Source organism: Haliaeetus albicilla, chromosome 13 (genome assembly GCF_947461875.1).
Source record: "Haliaeetus albicilla chromosome 13, bHalAlb1.1, whole genome shotgun sequence".
Taxonomy (NCBI): domain Eukaryota; kingdom Metazoa; phylum Chordata; class Aves; order Accipitriformes; family Accipitridae; genus Haliaeetus; species Haliaeetus albicilla.
The window spans coordinates 7544301-7563619 of NC_091495.1; the positions used below are offsets into that span (position 1 = coordinate 7544301).

Consider the following 19319-nt stretch of genomic DNA (forward strand, 5'->3'; position numbering starts at 1 on the left):
CAAGGGTGGCTAAAGGAACAAAATCTCTAATAAATAGTTAGTGGGAAAGCAGCTTTGTAGAGTTTTATCTTCTGTATTTAAGTACTTTAAAAAAAAAAAAAATTGAAACCCTTTCAAGGAGGTGGATGCCTAAATAACATTAGGCCACATAACTGAAATGGTTCACTTTCATATTTGCCAGAGCATGTTTCTTGCATTTCCTGCAGCAGTTGACAATGTCTTTTGAACCATAAGTTTAATCAGGTTTTCAAGGCTTTGGGTATTTAGAATTATTCTAATCTGTATGGATAAACTATAGGGAAACATAAGTCCAACTGTCTGGGCAAGTGATGGGAGAACACTGTTTTAAATGAACTGTGTTTCTTCTTCCACACACACTTCATTTGTGTAAGAATCCTTAATTTCTCCCTTTCTTTTCTTCATCACCCCTCTTGAAGTGTAATGATGCTGCTTCTGTGTGTTTTCTTCAGTTCATACCATGAATTTCTTATTTCTTTTTTAAGACCCAGCTACATGTCTAAGCTGTCTTAACCCATGCTTCTGTTTTCAGTTTCATTTGTTCATTTCAAAGTTCTTAAGTGGACTCAGCAGCATTAAATAATGTCTTGGGTGAACTAGGGGTGTGTGTGTGAAATGCATTATTAGACTGTTACTAAGTGTGGCAGAATCTCTAGTGCACAAAGATTAAGCACAGTAGAGGTATCGCCTTGACTGGTATGCATCATCTTTGGTCGAGCAGTCCTTTTTGTTCCTCACAGAAGCCTTCTTTTTTTTCTGTACTTTCTAAAAACTGTTGACAGGTTTTTGGCTTTTCAGCCAAGGAGCTCAATTACTGCAGACTTAAGTTGATACCTGAATAGTTGTTTCTTCTACATAACAAAAATCTGGGAAGCTATATGTAAGGGATAGAAGTGCTGAGATTTCTTGTGGTGGTGGGTGGGAAGCAGATTGACTAAATTTGGGGACATTTCCTGAAATACCATTGACTGCTGTTTTAGAGCAAAACATGGTGTAGCAGTTTTGCTGTGTTTGGAGAGAAATGAGAGCAGCATGAGAGATAGAAAAAGCCACAAAGCCCTGTCATTAGAAGAGGAATATCCTATGTACCTTGCTCCTCATGAGTCTCAAAGGTGATGCAGGAGTGGCAGGCTACTTTAATCCTGATGTAAAAAGAAATCTATCAGTTGCAGGCAAGCTCCAGGATGCAAGATGATGTCAGACATGACTCGGTTTCCTTGCAGATCAGTTTAGCTACAGACACAGTAGTGTCTAATGCAGAGCAGGAATAATAATTAGAATGGAAAAGGGGCCTTGAGGGAGGTCCATTCATTTGCCCCTCTTTCTTTCTCTGTGTTTTGAAGGTTATTCTTGGCCCACTTGCTTTTGAGGAATTTAGTTGTTCTAGCCAGCAGAACCAACAAAGCTGCAGGCTGGCTGAGAGTCACCAAATCCCTCACAGCTGATCCCAGGAAACAGTCCTTTGTGTCTCTCTTTTCTTCTGTTGACCATGTTCTTTCTGTTTAGAATCAAGAGGTGCTCTGCTGATTAACAATAAAACAAAAGGAGAAGGGACAATTTGAGAAATCAAGCTAGGTTTTCAAATGAGTCACTCTTTGAAGAGAAGTAGGAGGTATAAACATTCCTCATGCAGCAGGGTGGAAAAAGGGGGAGGGAAGGGAGGGAGGAAAATCCACTTGCCCTTTTCCAAGAGGCTTCACAAAAATTGTCAACAGTTTAACAAGCTTGGTTCTACTTTCTGTATATCCATGTTGTTGTCAAGAGTCAGTGCTAATACTGTATTGAAGCATGTTTCTGTACTTAGGAAGCCAGTGTATGGTTGTTTCACAGTATCTAGCTGTACTATTTATTTTGATAAGCTGCTTGAAAGTCAAGTTCCTCTGACAAGGCAGCAGTAGAACAGTTGTAGCAGATACAAGATACTCTGCATGAGTGAAGTATGCTTCATTCACTAAATCTGGCAGAAAAGATGCAACAGCTTGCTGTAAGCAACACTTCTGAAATAAGAACACCTCTCAAGGAAGCTTTTAAAAATATCTTTCTGTAAAACTTCTTTCTTGAGCAGCACACACAAGATGCACTCAAGTTTATAAAAACATTGGCACTTGGAGGTTTTCCTTTCTCAGCATACATGAAGGTTTTGGTTCTCTGTTTAACCATAACAGGCTTCCAGCATGTCTTTACTTTTAAGAAAGTAACTTAATTCTGTAAAATATGGATAATGGTACTTTTGTATTCCAGTATACGTAGAGAGATTTGACACTACAGAAAATCTTCTATACTAAACCAAGCATAATGTAATGTACAACTCTGTATGCAACAGTATTTTGTGAGTTCTACATTCAGAACCACGGAAGGTTAGAACAAAAATACCTACAAGTGTTCTTCTTTTGCACATTGAAACTTAGAAGCTTTCATTTTATGGTCTTACTCTATAAAGTAGCAACTGCTTTTCCAGTAAGAACCTATTCGTACCTCTTGTAAAAGGCAGGTGCCAAGTTGCATAAAGCAAACTTGCCATGCTGTACTTGGACACAGTGTATATGTGAAATCTAGTAGGAGTTCATTTGCATTGTCTCAACAGAACCTCTCTTGTTTCAGGATACTCACCAGCTAAAACTACTTAAGACGTTAGAAGGTCATGCGTATGGTGTCTCTTATATTGCTTGGAGTCCAGATGACAACTATCTTGTTGCCTGTGGCCCAGATGATTGTTCTGAGCTTTGGCTCTGGAATGTACAAGTAAGTGGTGACTAAAGAGTAAAAAATAAAACTTTGTGGTCAGCATACTGCTTTTGTTTCAATATCTAAATACGTTGGTGTGAAAGAAGTAATTTCTACAAACTTGCTGTGCAAAGGTGTCAAGGTGTGAGTGTAAAGAAGACGCTGATCTCCTCCCTGCCCCCCCGCCCTCCACAATTTGAAAAAATGACTATGGCAGCCCACAAATTCTGTACTCAGTTTGTACAGAACTGAAATAAGAGTTCTAACTGTGTGGGACTGTGTAGCAATTCTAGTGTATCTGGTTACTGATCATTGCTGAGAAGGGATGGTGTAAATCCACAGGACCTTAGAGAGCTACTGAAGAGAAGAACAGTAAATTAATCAAGAGAAACAGGACAGAATTATCATCTAAAGGGAGCAATTGCTCATTGAAGGTTTTAACAAGTAGCAAAAGATACAAGCTGTTTTTACTTTGTGTAACCCTCCCAGTGATATTAGTGGAAGAAACACAGAGGCTTAAGTTTATGATTTCAGAACTTCATCTTTCAGTCAGACACTAGGGCATTTTTCCATTTCCTCCATGAACTTGAAAATCCTTTTCTGCTGTTGATTTTTATGGGCACTTGAGTTGATATAAAAGCTTCCCCTGCCTCAGTTGTGGCTTGTATAGTCTTTCTTGGGCTGCCTTGGACTCTGAACTAATTTAGTTTCCTAAAACAAAAACGTATTCCAAGGGTGAAAAGAAGGAACTTTTCTTCTGTTTAATTGACTAAATTGGCTCAGTGAAGAGCACTAGAGCTGGCACAACAGGATGGAGAGAAGCCCTTACTGTTTTGACAGTGGTAAGCCACTCATTTGCACTCTGTCTTGTGAAACAGTAGCATTATAAGCTGGGGATGAAGGCTGAATTTTGGCATGGAGAGCTCCAGCTCAGGGAGGAAAAAGTTGTAAATGCTCTGATACTCCCAACTTTTTGCTGAAATGTATTTATCATCTCTATTTTCTTGTAGTCTCCTCCTGGCTTTCCATGTTTGGCTTTTTTCATTTCATGTTGCTTCTTTCTCTCTTATGTATTCTTCCAACTTCTTTTAATTCTTTTCTTTACTCATAATCTTCCAGTTGTCTGATGCACTAACTAGTCCATCCCTCTTGATTTGAGGGACAAAAGAAATTGTCCCAAATCAAGTCCAGGGTCACTGTAGATGCTGAAATAGTTCTGCCTTTTTATTGCATTATTCGTAGGTTTGGTTGCTTTTTAATAAATATGTTGAAATATATGTACTTCCAAACACTATGTCTGATAAAATTATCGATGCCTTTTTGGGAAAGGGTTCTGGTTTAAGGCCTTGCTGCTTTTGTTTATTTTCCAGACTGGGGAGCTGAGGACAAAGATGAGCCAATCTCATGAAGACAGTTTAACAAGCGTGGCCTGGAATCCTGATGGGAAGCGTTTTGTAACGGGAGGTCAGCGTGGACAGTTCTATCAGTGTGTAAGTTCTTTGGATCTATCCCATTGAAAACAAAGCAAGAAATGGAAGTTTTGTCATGGTCAAATCTGAGTTTCATGTTTTTTCACGTGTACATACACTAAAACTTCCGATCCTTTGTAATTCAAAGAACCAATACGTTAATGCTAGTATTTCAGCAACACTTCCGTATGTAGCAGTTAGAAGGGTTCAAGCATCTTTTGCCTGCCTAAAGGAGGATCTGTGGGCTGGGAATTTTTTTCTTAGCTGCTCTAGAAAATACACTAATAAACAACAGTGGCTTTGTCCACAAATATTGTGTATTCCATAGAGTTTTGACTGTGTCTTTCATAGTTTCAGCATGCTGTCTTTGCTTAGTTTAAACAGAAATTTGAAACCCTCATTACTTGACTGGTGTTGATTTTGGGTGGTGGTCCACAGTCTCACCCTACTCTTGATTATTTGTCAGCTGAATTGGTGCCCAGAATAATAGTGCAGTATGCAAGCCTCACTCACTGCAAAGGTGAGCTCTGTGATGTGACATAGATTGCACATCACGTGTGAGAAAATAAGTGATGAAAGGGATTCTCAGCTCTCCAGGACAGATACCTACAAAAGCCCTCAGTTACGACAATCAAGTCCTAGTTCATTAAGTCTCTATTTTACAGGGTAAGATTGCTTTCTGTAGCAATTGTCTGAATAGAAGGTGAAAAAGATACTTATGTCACACTCCTCAGAAGTCTGAGACTAACAGTTCAATTTTTTTTTTTCTCCTCATCAGGATTTAGATGGTAATCTCCTTGACTCCTGGGAAGGAGTGAGAGTACAATGCCTTTGGTGCTTGAGTGATGGGAAAACTGTTCTAGCATCAGACACACACCAGCGAATTCGGGGTTATAACTTTGAGGATCTTACGGACAGGAACATGTAACTACCTCTTCCTTTGGTTTTTAATTCCTGGTTCTTAGTGTCAGAAGAAGATTGAGGAAGGGTTTGTGGGGCAGGATAGGAAACAAGTTATTAAAATGCTCTCAGTATTAAAAGGAGAATAACATGGGACAAGAATTAGTGAGTTCCAGTTGCAGCAAAAAGCATTAGATTAAGTATTAGAAATAACTTCCGAAGCATTGGAGTATGTTTCTGGTGGATGTTTTGACATTTCTGTCATCAAGAGTTGCCATTTTCTCAATTCCTGGCTTATTTTAGTAGGTCCTGCCTTGAAGTTAGGAGCTGGATTTGAGGTCTGAAGTCCCTTTTGGTCTTGGCATTTGTCATAAGTACAAGCAAACTATTGCAGACCTGGCTTGTATTGACATATGGAGACATACCTAACTTACAATTCATAACTGTCTCTCCCTGATAATATTGCAGAGACAGTGCATGCTTTTTGTTTTGGTGTTGCATCATTGTTTAAGCATACTCTTAACACTGATGTGTCTTATAATTTCAGAGTACAAGAAGATCACCCTATTATGTCATTTACTATTTCAAAAAATGGCCGTTTAGCTTTGTTAAATGTAGCAACTCAGGTGAGTTCGTGATGATAAATGGAAATGCAAATGCAAATAAATCTGCTTGCAACTGCTACCTGCATTTAAATATTTTGATGTGCATTGGAATGTTTGATAGTAACCAGTTGTATTTCATGTAATAAGAAGGACGTAATATTCATAAATATAGCATGGCCTTCTCTGACAAGAAGGCAATCTTATTCTTGAGACCGATTTTTTTGACTGATTTATAGTCAAGAGTTTCATACTTTGAAACGTGTACTATTAAATGTTAATATCTGGCTATTGCATTGAGAAGCCAGGTACAGCAAGAATTGTGGGAGGCTGACATGTCCGGGGGTGTGAGAATTAGGTTTTATTTATTCTACTTTTGGAAACTTGGGTAAGAATAGGAGCTTTCAGAATGGAAGGGACCACAAACTGGAAATTTAATCTAGAAATCTGGTGTATCTTTTAGTGTCTTAATCTAGTAACAGTACTGAAGTTGGCTGAGGTATTGTACTTTCACCATGTTTAATTTTTTTTTTGGTGTTTCAAAAGAATGAATTTCAAACAACCTCTTAAAGTATGTTGTCAGCTAGATAGGCTTTTTTCAATGCAATGAATTATGTTTCATGATAAAATAACATTCTTTATACTTCTTATTCCCAGGGAGTTCACTTATGGGACTTACAAGACAGAGTTTTAGTGAGAAAGTATCAAGGTGTTACACAAGGATTTTACACAATTCACTCGTGTTTTGGAGGTCATAATGAAGATTTCATTGCAAGTGGCAGCGAAGGTAACATCATTCCCCATTGTGCAGAAAGCTGGAACACTGTATCCTTCCTATACCTTACTTTTATAATGTTGTTAGCAATTGTAATCTATAAAAGCAAGCAACTGGTTCATTAAATAAGTTTGAGGAGCACTGAGATTGTGGCATACTTCAAGAAATAATTGTATGCCAGCGGAAAGGATCTTTTGAGAGGATGGTAGTAGTAGAAAGCATTAATGTCTCTTTTGTGTTGCTCCTCTAAAGCAAAAGCATCTGCACAGTTTTAATTAGAAGTGGGTGGGGTGTTCTTAAGGCTTTTTCTTTTTGTGGTATGATACTTAGGCTTATGTTTTGAATCAAAAATACTTCTGGGGAGTAACAGCTTCATTTGCCTGTTGAGGATATAGGTGTGGTTAGTTTTATTTTAATTTCAGTAGAGTCATCATCTGAATTAGGACGGAGTAGTCTCAAATTAAGCAGTTGTTGACATACCCTGGTAGGGTTTCTTGGTGATCAAAGGCTTTGTGGTATGTTTTTATTCAACTGTCTGTGGCAAGAATAGAAATTAGTTAATGGTTTATGTCTTGAATTCGTTCAGTTTTGTCACTGATGTAATGCTGTCACCTCCTGTGGAAGTCACTTAAGATTCAAGCCTATGCAGGGCTAAGAATTACACTTGGTATGTGTAAGCAATCACTGTTAGTACTATGTAACTCACAGCTGTTAGGAAATAAGGTTGGCCAGGACACTTATTACTGTCCTTTTCTGGAAATTACCAAATATGTCTAAAATGAAACCAAATTTCACCCTCTGACCAGACCCAATGGAATATGACTGAAGGACAGCACCTCCAGTTCTCCAATCCAGTGTGAACCTCTTCTCATGGTTGAACAAGGTCCTTGGTTTGAAACCCAAGTATCTGAAAGTTCAGTATTTGTGTTGAGCCATGCTGATGTGCATGTGTAGGTGTACATACTACAGTCCACCAGTCCTTTTTTTTCCCCTGTTTTTATTTATTCTTTGCTATCTTCATTGCCTAAAAATTACTGAGCAGTGGTTGAAACTGATGGCACTCTATTTAATAGATTTGGCCTGTCTGAAGCTGTTGCCTCTCTGCGCTGGATTGTTGCAAATGTGGTTACTGAGAAGGTCTATGTATTTTAAAAAAACAAGCAAACAAAACAAATAACATCACATTGTCAAAGCCTTTTTTAAAAAAAGTAATAGATTGATTATGTTGTCACAACCTCTTAAAGTATGTTGTCAGCTAGATAGGCTTTTTTCAAATGCATCAGTAAGAAGAAAATGGAGGTCTCTTTCTGAGAGGGAAATTGACTGCTGCCTTTATCTAGCTAACTTGTTTTTTCCAAAACAAAATACAGGCATTCTGACAAGCACCAAAATACTGGTTTGTGTTTAGGCTTTGATTCTCCCAGACAGCAGAGGCTTGCATGTCCGGTGTTTAAGCAGAGAGTGAATTGTGTTGTTTGATGAATAGCGTGGATATGTAGTCTCTTGAAATCGTAAGTGGAATGTAAACACAACCATAACATTTGCATCAATACAAGTATATATAAAGGTGGTACACTCAAATGATCTGATTCAACAGAAGACAATTCAGTTATCACATGGTTCCATGATGCTATTCTAGCAGGTAGGTCAGAGAGCGAGTTTGTTTTGTGAGGGGCTGGGAAGAGGAATAGAGGAAGATTGGTTTGTTTGCTAAGCCTTCAGAATGACATCTACACTAAAACCTTTCAAATAGATTAAAATACTTTCATTTGATATATTAGACCTAAATACTAGGCTTTTGTGTAATACTAGTAATAAATACTTGTTCAGTTTGTATAGCTCTGTTTCTAGGAATGTCTTTGGAATATTCCAGAGGACAATCTACAGGCTTGTTAAAGGCTGCTAGTCTACAGTTGGCAGGGGCAGGGTGGGGGGAAACAAACACCTTTAGTAATTTATTCTTAAATATGGTTGGTTATAAAGCAGGAACACTTCTTTAAAAATTGCAGTGGAGTATCTGAGCAGTTCACTATTCTATTTCTAGCATGTTGCTAGAAGTAATTAAAAGCTTTCTATCACAAAGTAAGATATGTAGCATTGTTTATTGCATCTACTTTAATATGTACAAATTCATATCTTTAAATACCGCACAAGAATTAATTGTTGCTAAAGACAGTAATAGCTCACAATTTGAGACATTAACCTTCGTTGCCCTCTCCCATTTGCTCTGCTTGCACTTTCACTGGAATGTTTTACATCTTTAGTATCAAGATGTATTTCATAAACTGCAGAGTTGTGATCTTATCTAGTACTCATCAACAGGTGGTAGTTTTAAATATTCTTAGTACTCATGACTTCATAATGCATATACTAATCTGTAAATACAATTGTTGGAGGGGAAAAAAAAATCTGCAAGACTTCATTTTGAGTAAGATTACAACTCTGTATCTTTACTTTAAGACCAGCTTGGTTTTTCTCTTTAGCCATGTATTGGCTTCTTTGCATTGTAGTCAAACGTTTTTCTTCAAAAACCAAGCTTAGTAGACTTGCAAGAGCTTTACCCATATCCTTTTGATCACTTTTAGAAGAAAAATTTTGTTAGTGCTATTGCACATTCAACAGACATGGGTTTTAGACATGGGTTTGACAACATTAATGGGTTTTTTAGTTGCTGAGAGCTTGCGTGAAAGTGCTGTTTGATATGACAAATCGGTCTGTGCAGAGCACTGTTTCTCACTATGTTTTTTTAACGCATATTTTATTTAGATCACAAAGTATATATTTGGCACAAGCGTAGTGAGCTGCCAATTGCGGAGCTGACAGGGCACACGCGTACTGTTAATTGTGTGAGCTGGAACCCGCAGATTCCATCCATGATGGCCAGCGCATCTGATGATGGCACTGTTAGAATATGGGGACCAGCGCCTTTCGTAGACAACCAGGATATTGAAGGTAAAAAACAGAGCGTGTGTGTGTCTGTTTTCCAATTACTAAAAGCTTACATCAGAGGCAGTTGGTTTGGTGGATTTACTTTACCATAAATAGGATAGAAAAATGCTTTTAACTCTTGGGTTAGAATAACTCGTTTTACTAAAAAAGAAGTTACTGGGTTTTTATGCATGGCTGTTGATTTTTATCTAAGTTATTTATGTTTGTGAATAAAAAGGAAACAACTGGTATATCCAAAATGATATTCAAATTTCTGACATAGCCCTATAGAAAACTGTGGTGTCACTAAGACCTCAGGATTATATTAATTTATTTATGTAGACTTCTTAAAAATCTTGCCTCCAATGCTTGAGGCTTAATAACATACAATGTTATTAAAATCTAAATAATGCATTCTGACCACACTGCAAATTGAATAATGGTATTATAGTGCTTACAAAGGGAATCTCCAAAGTCTGGAGAGAGTGAAGTTTCGCACCATAATATCTGTAAGCAATTGATGCTTTCCTAACCATCTGCAATCATCTGTGTCCAAGAGAGACACACAGTGCAACTTTTTTTGCTGCCAAAATGCACAGTTGTTCCCAACCCTTCTTACCTCCCTGCCCAGAACTGTTAACGAGATGACCACTGGGGGTTGTTCTGCAGTTTATAGGCTTCTGTCATTACACATTCAACCTTGCGGTAAAGATTTACAGTAGACATTAAAATTAAATACAGTATATCCCATTGCCACAGGACCTTGTGGCTAGTATGTTTGGACACGAGTTCAAGGGGAACCTGGACAAAGTAATGAAAGAGAAACCCCATTGAGGGCTGCTACATAAGTAAACGCCTCTAGTTCAGAATGTCCCTTAGGTGAAAATGGCTGAAAGTTGGAAGGATATTAGGGGGAAGAATTACCTCCTCTCCCAGCTCTTGTGCTTTCTGACACATCTGCTTCTGGTCTTGGACTAGGTGGACCAGCCTGGCCAATCTCCTGTTTGTAATGCTTTGAATGCACCCATAAGGACTCACAGCCTATCTTCCAGTTGGTTTTACTTGTGGTTTTGTTTGTTTTTCTCCAATTAGCTGCTTGCTCACTCTTTCTTACTTCCTCAGAAGATGAGCTAGTAAATGGCATAAAAAAAATAGAAAATTAATTTCTCACAGCAGTGCTTCCACAAGAGGTGTAGGTGCACGGAATAATACCTAACAACTTAGGAATCTTAAATGGATGACAGACAGCTCTGTAATTAGCACACTCCCCTGGGACTTGAATGCAAATGTGTGTTTTTTGAGTACCAACACCTAACATGCTAGATTAATCTCTAAATTAATATGAATAATGAATCTAAAATAAGTAATTTTTAGCATGGGATTTAGCTACAGCATAAGATCCACTAACTAATGCATGTTCAGTAAAGCTTCTGTAAATACACTGTAATAATGACCTTATAGAAATATTAACTATTGATAAGATCTTCAAGATGTGATTTCTTTCTCTTTTGTTTTTGCTCAGAGGAATGCAGTAGCATGGATAGTTGATGGCGAATTTGGAGGAGACGACTTCAGTTTAACTTAATTAGTCGTATTTTAAATGGCTTGGGATTTGGTGCAAACAAACATGATTGATAGCTGGACAGACATGCTCGTCATGAAAAAGAACCATTTCTGAAGCCCAGTTGGGGCCAAACATTTACCACCTTGCTTCATAGTAACCAGTCAAGATGAAGCACGTCGTTAGAACGTTGTTGGACACCGTGTTGAAATTACCCCCCCATCGGTTGTGAAGAACTGTGCTACATTCAGGCTAACCATTGAACTCAGTATATATATTTTTCCCCCCTGCCTTTTTGTCTGGCAGGCTACTGTTCTTGTTGCTCTTCTGTGTAATGAAGTTTAAATGCTTGTTTGGAACACTTTATTTAACAGTTTAGAAGGCTTGATAGAAAGAGTGCTTTAGTCTGAAGAGTATACATTGGATAGGAAAGTATTTCCTTCTCTTGTTTCTCAAGTCTCTCTCCGCCTTACTTAGCTTGAGATCTTTGCAGCTTGGTTCATGGATTCTAGCCTTGCCCGTTGCGCAGTATATATAAATTGAGATGATAAACCAATGAACTATGTCAAAAGCACTCTCAGTATCACATTTGACAAAAAGTTTTGTACTTTTCACATAGCTCGTTGCCCTGCAAAGGGGTTAACAGCACAATTTTTTAAAAATAAATTATTTATAGGATTAAAATGACTTCATTTGTATACATTTGGAATTAAAACAATGCAGGAAGTGTTGTGAAACACGGTATCACTGATGCTTTTCCAGAGTGTCTTGAGACCCAATCAGAAGCAGTGGCTGGAAGGAGCTTTACATAGGCAGTGAAGCTTGTTTTTCATGGAGGAACTCACTGTTCATCTTAACAGATAAACTTTATTACTTAGAGAAAAAAAAAATCGTTCAAGGGTGCACCACCAGACTAAGAGTTTAAACAAGACAAGGTCTTTTTGGTTTTTTTAATTACATAAATATATGCAGCAATGCTGGTGTAAAAGGTAGACTACACTTCAAGGGAAGAATGTGTTGAAAGTCCTTTCTTCACAAAGTCAACATTTTGTAAAAGTAATTAACATACAAAGCATAATTAAACACTTGTATTATGATGGAAATTTTTCTTTATTTGATAAACAAAGGTGTATAGAGTTTCTTTTTGAGAATATACTTCTAAGTTTGCAGATTTAAATGCCTCTCCCAGACCTTGTTGCAAGCTGGTGCTGTGAACATCTAGACAAATCTAGGAATAGTTCCACTAATACCCCATGTTAAGAAAAGAGAAAGACATTTATAATTTAAGTATTTATTCTTTTTGATGTAAACAGATGGCTTGGCATCTCTGTGCTTCTGCACTACACACAAATTCATTATGGGGATGGCACTGGATTCCCTATTGCCACCTTGGGTGGAAAGGTAATGTTGGTACTGCTGTAAAGTAAAGAGGGAGCAGGGAAGGGCATGCCACCAAGAACTGATGTGAACAAAGTGTGGACTTCATCCTTTAATGAGATAATAATCTAGTGTCCTTATTAGTCATGTGTGGAAGAAGGGTGGGGGAAGGTTTGCCGGAGTTGCTGGGAGAAGCGTAGCCACTTTGATGAATGGGAATGTGGTGTTTAACATAAACAGTCCCTTTTTCTTTCCCAGAAAAACAAAGTGAAGCTTAGCAGGTTAGATTTTTTTTTTTCCTAGATTCCAGCCATCAGGTGGTGGGGTTTTTTCTTGCCTTGTGTGTAAAGTTAAACATGATTTAAGATTCTGATACTTTGGTTGAGACCAGCCCTGAATCTGACATACTCCTCTTTTAGTACCTCCAAAATGAATTAGGAACTTAACATTCTTATCTTCAGTCTAGTACATTTGTCTTAAAATTAAGGTGAAATTGATAGCAATTACTGTTCCACAGTACTGGGAATACATGTGTAAACTTATGACTACAAATCAGTTCCTTCTTCCATTAGCTAGTTCTAGAGGAAGCTGTTTGTCTCTCTTCCTAGTTACAGACAATGTAAGATTAGTCAGTCTTGTTCCTGTGGCATCGGTGTTGCAGGGAAACGCAATTTCCTAAGGTCAAATTTGACTAAGCTAAACCTTTGGGTTTTAAATAAATATTAAGTATCTAAATTGTAAACAGTGTTTTATATGTTCAAAACATGGTATAATTCATAAGCAATACCAGTATGTGAGTCTTTGGAAGCTACCCTAGTATTGTCTTAGTCTGGAACTTATGTTTTCAAACAAAACATTATTTAGGGAGAGTGAAGAGAATAATCCTGGTTTTAATATCTCTTAAAGTCTCATACAATGGTCTGGCACTACTTGCTTACCTCATACTCATGGAACTTCAGTCGGAACTTCAGGCAGGGGGTGAAGGCTGGATCAAATCTCAAGTTTAGATTTAAAGTCTCATATGGACTTCAGCAGGCATTTTTAATGTGGTGGCCGTATCGAAACAAAGTGAGACTCCTTACCTAGTACAAGCTGTGCATGGGCTGATGCCTACTTTCTGCTACAATGCATTGTAATTAGAAATTTAAACTTAGTACTTTTACCAAAATACTGCCCCTCTGTTCTGGGGTTTCTCTTCTGGACTTGGTTTGTACCTCTAAAATACACTTCAGGTATTTAGAAGCAGAGTTAGGGAGCAGCACGTGTTCTGATATCTCCGCTTTAGTTTTGTGGTGCAACTATGCAATGTAAAGGAAAGCTCCATAGAGGTGGCACTGTGTCCAGAGTGTCTCAGTAACAGCGTATTGCATAGCTGTCTGCTGCTCATGGGTGATGAGCAGAGATGAGAGAAAGGTGAGAGTGATCTTCATTTTGCCACACTACTTGGTCCCACAGTAAACTGACATTGTCGATCTAGTGGTAATGACTACCATTCCAACCTGTAGATCAAAGAGGAACCTGAACTATTTCTACCATGTCACGCATTCACAATATGTGAATTGAAAAGTACCAATACTTTTTGTACACTGACTATGAAATGAGGCTATGGGGGGGGAAAACCAAATAAGTTTGCTCATTTGCAACATGTTGATTTCCATGTGCTTAAAAATGTTCATAGGCTGGAGTCTAAGGCTGGAACAAGTACACACCCACAATACATCACTGTATTTCTAGTCAGCAGACCTGTCGTTTTAGAGAGGAAAATACTGTAAGCATGTACTCCTTTTGTAACTTTCTCTGGTCAACTGTTGGCTTAAAATATTCACAGTAGCCCCAGGTTGTTGTCAAGGCAGATCTTTAAAAAAATTATGCTGAAGCATTTTATTATCTGAATGTTCTTTAGCTGTTCAGGTAAGTAATTTTCAAGGCACAATGGAGCACAAAAGGGAAAATGCTAGATCTGTCCTTGTTTTGGAGGGGAGGGTAGTGGGGGGAAATGACACCTTTGTTTTAAATTCCCTCTGTCTTCTAAAGTTCTCCAACTTTAAAGTAACTTCTTTTTATGATTAGAGCAAAGATGCAAGCTAGAAATCTGTCCAGATCTTGCCAGTTACTTCTCAACTTGGCTTCAAACAGGTAACGTTTAATAAAACACAGTATGTTGTTGGGAGTTTGTGTCTAGCTGTATACTTTTACACTGCTGTGATACTCCCACCCAAAATCAGTTTTGAAGGCTTCCTTAGCAGGAAACTGCGACTCCTACAATTAGCTGTAGTTTGAGGGGAGGTGTTCTAGACCCAAATGGGGAGGGGGATAGAGAAAGAGGAATGGATGTAAAAAGCAGGATTTACTGACCAACAGACAAACTACTGTAACTCAAGGGGGAGGAGGAAAAATGCACTTTCAATAGTTTGTCCATATTTTTAGCTACAAAATAAACTTGTATCTAATTTTTTTGAGACAACTATTAAGAGGAACACCCATCCCATAAATGGCTAATGCTCCTTTTGACCTCCTCCTGTCTTTTCCACATTGGCTTGAGTCCATTTTCAGCTGCCATACTTAATTTTGAAAACTACTTTTAATGATGTTTAGAAAGAAAAAAAAAAATCATTAACTCTGACACTTTTTAAAACAGGGTGGACTTAATTGAAGTGTGCAGTGTTGAACTACTGCTGCAGTAGCTGCCTCTAGTTGTTGAAATAAACTGTAGACAAGTTTTCTGTCTATTAATCCAGATAATCTGGATTCAGTAAAACGTCTGTGAGAGTGTTGCTCCCATCAGGTATGAATGTGTGTGTGCATGTGTTCCATGAACAGACAGAGAACGAAATGTTCTAGGTACTTGTCATGTCTTATTGCATACTTTAAGTCGTGTGTATGTGAAGTGTCCTTTGACCGGAAGGTTTTGGTTAATATCAGTATATTTTTATAAATTTGAAATTCATTGTGCCCCATCTTTTTTCTTAAACATTTTTCATTGTTAGGGTATATGTGCTAGATTTGAATCTTTAACATTTTTAGGCACAGATGGAAAAGTTATTGGCTCCTTGAAAACTTATGGGACAAAATGGATCCTCAAAGCATGTATGTACTTACAAACCAAGCTGTAGAGATCAAGAAAAGAACTTTATTGTTGATCTCAAGATTTCTAAATTGTCAAGATTTATATGGAGTTGTGGTGGAACTAGTTAACACTTAGAGCTTTTGGTATGTAATGACTATTTGCTATGGACTGATATTAAATGTTTCAAAGGATTGCGTTCTTAAACTTTCTGGATTTTTGTTACTCCTCGGATTATATTAAGTAGTTAAAAATTTCTTTGCTATATTACATTAAAAACATAAGAACTTTGGGTCTCGTATTTATTTTCACTTGTTTTACTAATTATTTACAGAACACCGTTTTAACTTTTTTATTTTATAAACGTGTAGTATTTTAAACATATCTTTAAAAATTGTTCAATTGGAACTACATTAACTTCTGATTTGTTTTTATTAGGATTTTTAAAAAAAAAATTACACTTTTTCCATGTTGGTGCACAGCACTTAACAGAAATGTTTGTATTCCCTTTCTTTCAATTCAATAAACAGAATAAATAACTGGAATGAATAGTTCTTAGTTTCCCTAACTTCACCTATGACTGACTTGGATGTTAATTTCTTGATCATTAATTATAGATTTCTTCCATATTTGTAGTATTTCACTTCCTTGCTAGGAAAATTAATTTGTGGCAATTTAGCTGCAGCTGAATTCAGTGTTGTGTGCAGGCTTTCCATTTTTTTATGTTTGGCTCTAATCTACCTCACACTTGCGTTTTCACCGTACCTTTAGCAGTTGACTTGCCTGTGTCTCGTTCTGTGCTTATCTAACTTGTTGAACATCTGCTCCTTTGAGGCTCCATGAACACCTCGATTCCTTAATGCTGGAGCTTGCTTAAATACTGGACATGGGTCTCTTTAGGTGATTGGTGGGTTTTGTGGGTTTTTTTGATACTTCATATTAAGCAGGTGGTCCTGAAGTACTTGCATCTTCTGCTTAGACTCTCTTAAACTGGCTATCAGGGACCTCCAGACTTCTATCTGAAGCTGACCTAAGCAGCTTTTGTGGCTGAGAGCTCTCGAAGCTACTTCTCAACTGTTGCCTTTGTTCCCTCCAACTAAGCCTACATTCTTGTCCCTCCTTCCCTGTGCCTTAAAACAGGACCTCATCTTTGTCCTGCATTTTAGGCATTTTTTCATTTGGCTCTAGCTAATGTTCTGTTAAATGAAAAGCTGTGCCCTCCCCTTCCTGTAGCTTTTCCAAACTCAAACCTTTTGCTGAAGTGCATTCAATTTTTTAATTCTTTGAGCTTCTATATTGATTAGAAGGTCTTTACTCCCTCTAGTAGCACCTTTGTATTGATTTTATTCCCTCTCTTACAGTTTAAGCAGTGTATAGATAATTATGGCTTAAATGCAGCTGCAAACAGAAGGGGCATGCCTTACTCCTTTCCATGTGCTGCTTCCCTTGGGTACTAGGATTTGCAGGAGGGTTGCTAGATTGTAGAACCACTTCAGCCATAAATGATCCACACAGCGGATAAAGGAAGTTAGTTTTTTTGGCTCGGTTTGTTACTGTGCTTAATCTGCTGTCCTGTGTCTGCCTTTAACTGGTGAGAAGAATGCAAGAGAAGCAGGTACATGATTTCTATTGAACTGAAATTTCAGCATATGTAAGATTTTAAATTAATTGGGTTTTGTTTGTTTTAAACCTTTCAGGTTATTTAAAAGAAATTACATAAGGAACCTGATAGTAGATGAGCATTTCATAATGAGCTTAAATCCAAACTCTGCCTGAGGTCGGGTACTTCTCCAGAGGGACAGTTTCTGTTTTACTCCCTCACTTTACACCTTGGCCTATGCTTTCCATGCTGTCTGATGCATCCCTCTGCTACTTTGCATGTGTTGCACATGCTTAGGGTATCGACTCATTACAGAAAGATGGCAGTCTTCAAAAGACCTATAATGCTCTGAAGAGTAATCACTGAAGTTGGTATGTCTCCAATGTTTCTGCCAAAGATAAAGTGGTTAACATACTGATAACTGCATGGTGGTCCACATAGCCCAAATTTTTGTATCACTACCTCCAGTCTCATCATTGCCATATCCTTACAGGCAAAAATGGTCTTTTCTTAGCATTTGTACAAAATCCTAGAGAGTTTCTTGTGAGAAAAAGAATTAGAATAAAGCTATGCTGCTACTGAACAGGTAAAGATTTGCTTCCATGGGCTTATCAGGGTTTCAGATAGGTTGTTAACCTGCATGTAGAACTGTTCTTAGGACTACTAGTCATACTATTAATCCCACTGATTTACTGTGTTCCATAATACAGAACTATTTCAGAAAAAAACAGTAATTTACTAAGATGAGGTGATAAGTATATTCTTTAATAAAATAGGCTAAATAACCAACAGTCTTTAACTGTAATGATTAGTTAGGGGAAAACATGCTATTGTACATATTTTAACTAATCCCCTTCAAGTGCAGTACTGTAACAGCCACCTAATCTCTCTGAAAACTGTTGAATGACTAGTATCTTAGCAAGTTGACCAGGCTTGAGACTGTGGGTGAGGAAAAGAGCTTGACAGCTTTGTTTAAAAGTTAGAATCCCTATAGGCCAGGGATTTTCATACATCATTTCATCAGCTTTCTATAAATCATAGCTAATCATTTGAAGGAAAAGCTAATGGTCCCCTCATGAAGTTATACTTGGGTACCTCAGTTCCAAAGGGAAATATATTCTGGTGAGTGACTAGGACAGAATCTGTTTATCATAGTGATGAAGTTAAGTGAATTTTTATTTAAAATCAGTCTAAAGTTTGCAATTGTCTTAAATTCTGGACAGTAAGTTTGGATTTAAATTGTGCTGTTCTCCCTTGATGGAGACCCAGAAAATGGGGAGTTTGTTTTGATTTTTACTACTATAAAATTTCTGTGCATCTCCCATGAGATAGATGACTGTAGGATCCCTATTTCCAGCTAATGAACTACATTTTTAGCAATTACAAATACATTTTTCTTATTGCCAACACTGAGCTCTGTGAAGCTCTCTGTTAAGGCAGGAAATGACCCTGTACAGTAAGGAAGGCTTCAAAATTACCAGTGTAATTACTCAGTAGAATTGTAGTCTCTGGAACATGCTACTGAGGTTTTTAAAACTATTATAACAAGTTGTTAGCTATGAAGGAACAGAGAATTTATATAAAAAAGTGGGGTGGGAAGTTTGCATTCATATAAAAGTTTAGTATTTGACAACCACCACTTAGAACACAGACCTGGTTTTGGTTTGGGTTTTGTTTTGTTGGCCTATCATGGTTAATAATTCACTCTTGAAGAAGGAAGTGGGGAGGAATCCACAATAACATACCTCTAGGCCAGGGATATAAATTAAGACAGATGCTACTCCCATTTTTTTTTTTTTTTTCCCCAGATATGTTCTTTTCCCTTACCCTTCCCTGTCCTGCTCCCTTCTCTGAAGAAACACTTCCCTCAGTAGAGGAGAATAGAAGCCTTTCATAGCGAGTGATAAATTTTACCAATTTCATTAGGGAAGGGGTCTACCCTATCTAATCTCATCACTGTAACTGCAAGATGCTGGTAGTTAGAAATCATTGAAGACAATGTATCTTACAAACATTTTCATTAATAATAAGCTCTTATCACAAAAATCATGTCTTTAGTATAAGATACAATATTGCTCGTTTAAGTGGTGGACTGACAAATTAATGATTATGTTTCTCTGTGTGAAACATCATTAATGAAAGTTATCTACTGTTAGTGCTACGGCAAGGACTTACGCAGCTTACTAACACTGCTCTTTCTTCTAATAAATAACGCCCAAAATATGTGTAGTGTGGGTTTTTTCACATACAAATAAGATAATTGCCTACCATATAAGCTGCTACAAAAGTTACTGACTTTCC

At 37.6% G+C, this 19319-nt stretch overlaps 1 protein-coding gene across 2 annotated transcripts in view; it reads left to right on the plus strand.

The window, feature by feature from the left end:
- The window catches only part of WDR26 (WD repeat domain 26), a 33415-nt gene extending 17696 nt beyond the window's left edge, over positions 1-15719 (plus strand). For both annotated transcript variants that reach the window (XM_069800057.1, XM_009925012.2), the window contains 7 exons: positions 2620-2760; positions 4113-4232; positions 4990-5135; positions 5659-5737; positions 6371-6500; positions 9255-9440; positions 10939-15719. In XM_069800057.1, the coding sequence (XP_069656158.1) occupies positions 2620-2760; positions 4113-4232; positions 4990-5135; positions 5659-5737; positions 6371-6500; positions 9255-9440; positions 10939-10964 (828 nt within the window). In that variant the 3' untranslated portion in view covers positions 10965-15719. The remainder of the gene's footprint in view (positions 1-2619; positions 2761-4112; positions 4233-4989; positions 5136-5658; positions 5738-6370; positions 6501-9254; positions 9441-10938) is intronic.
- The last annotated feature ends 3600 nt before the right edge of the window (positions 15720-19319 follow it).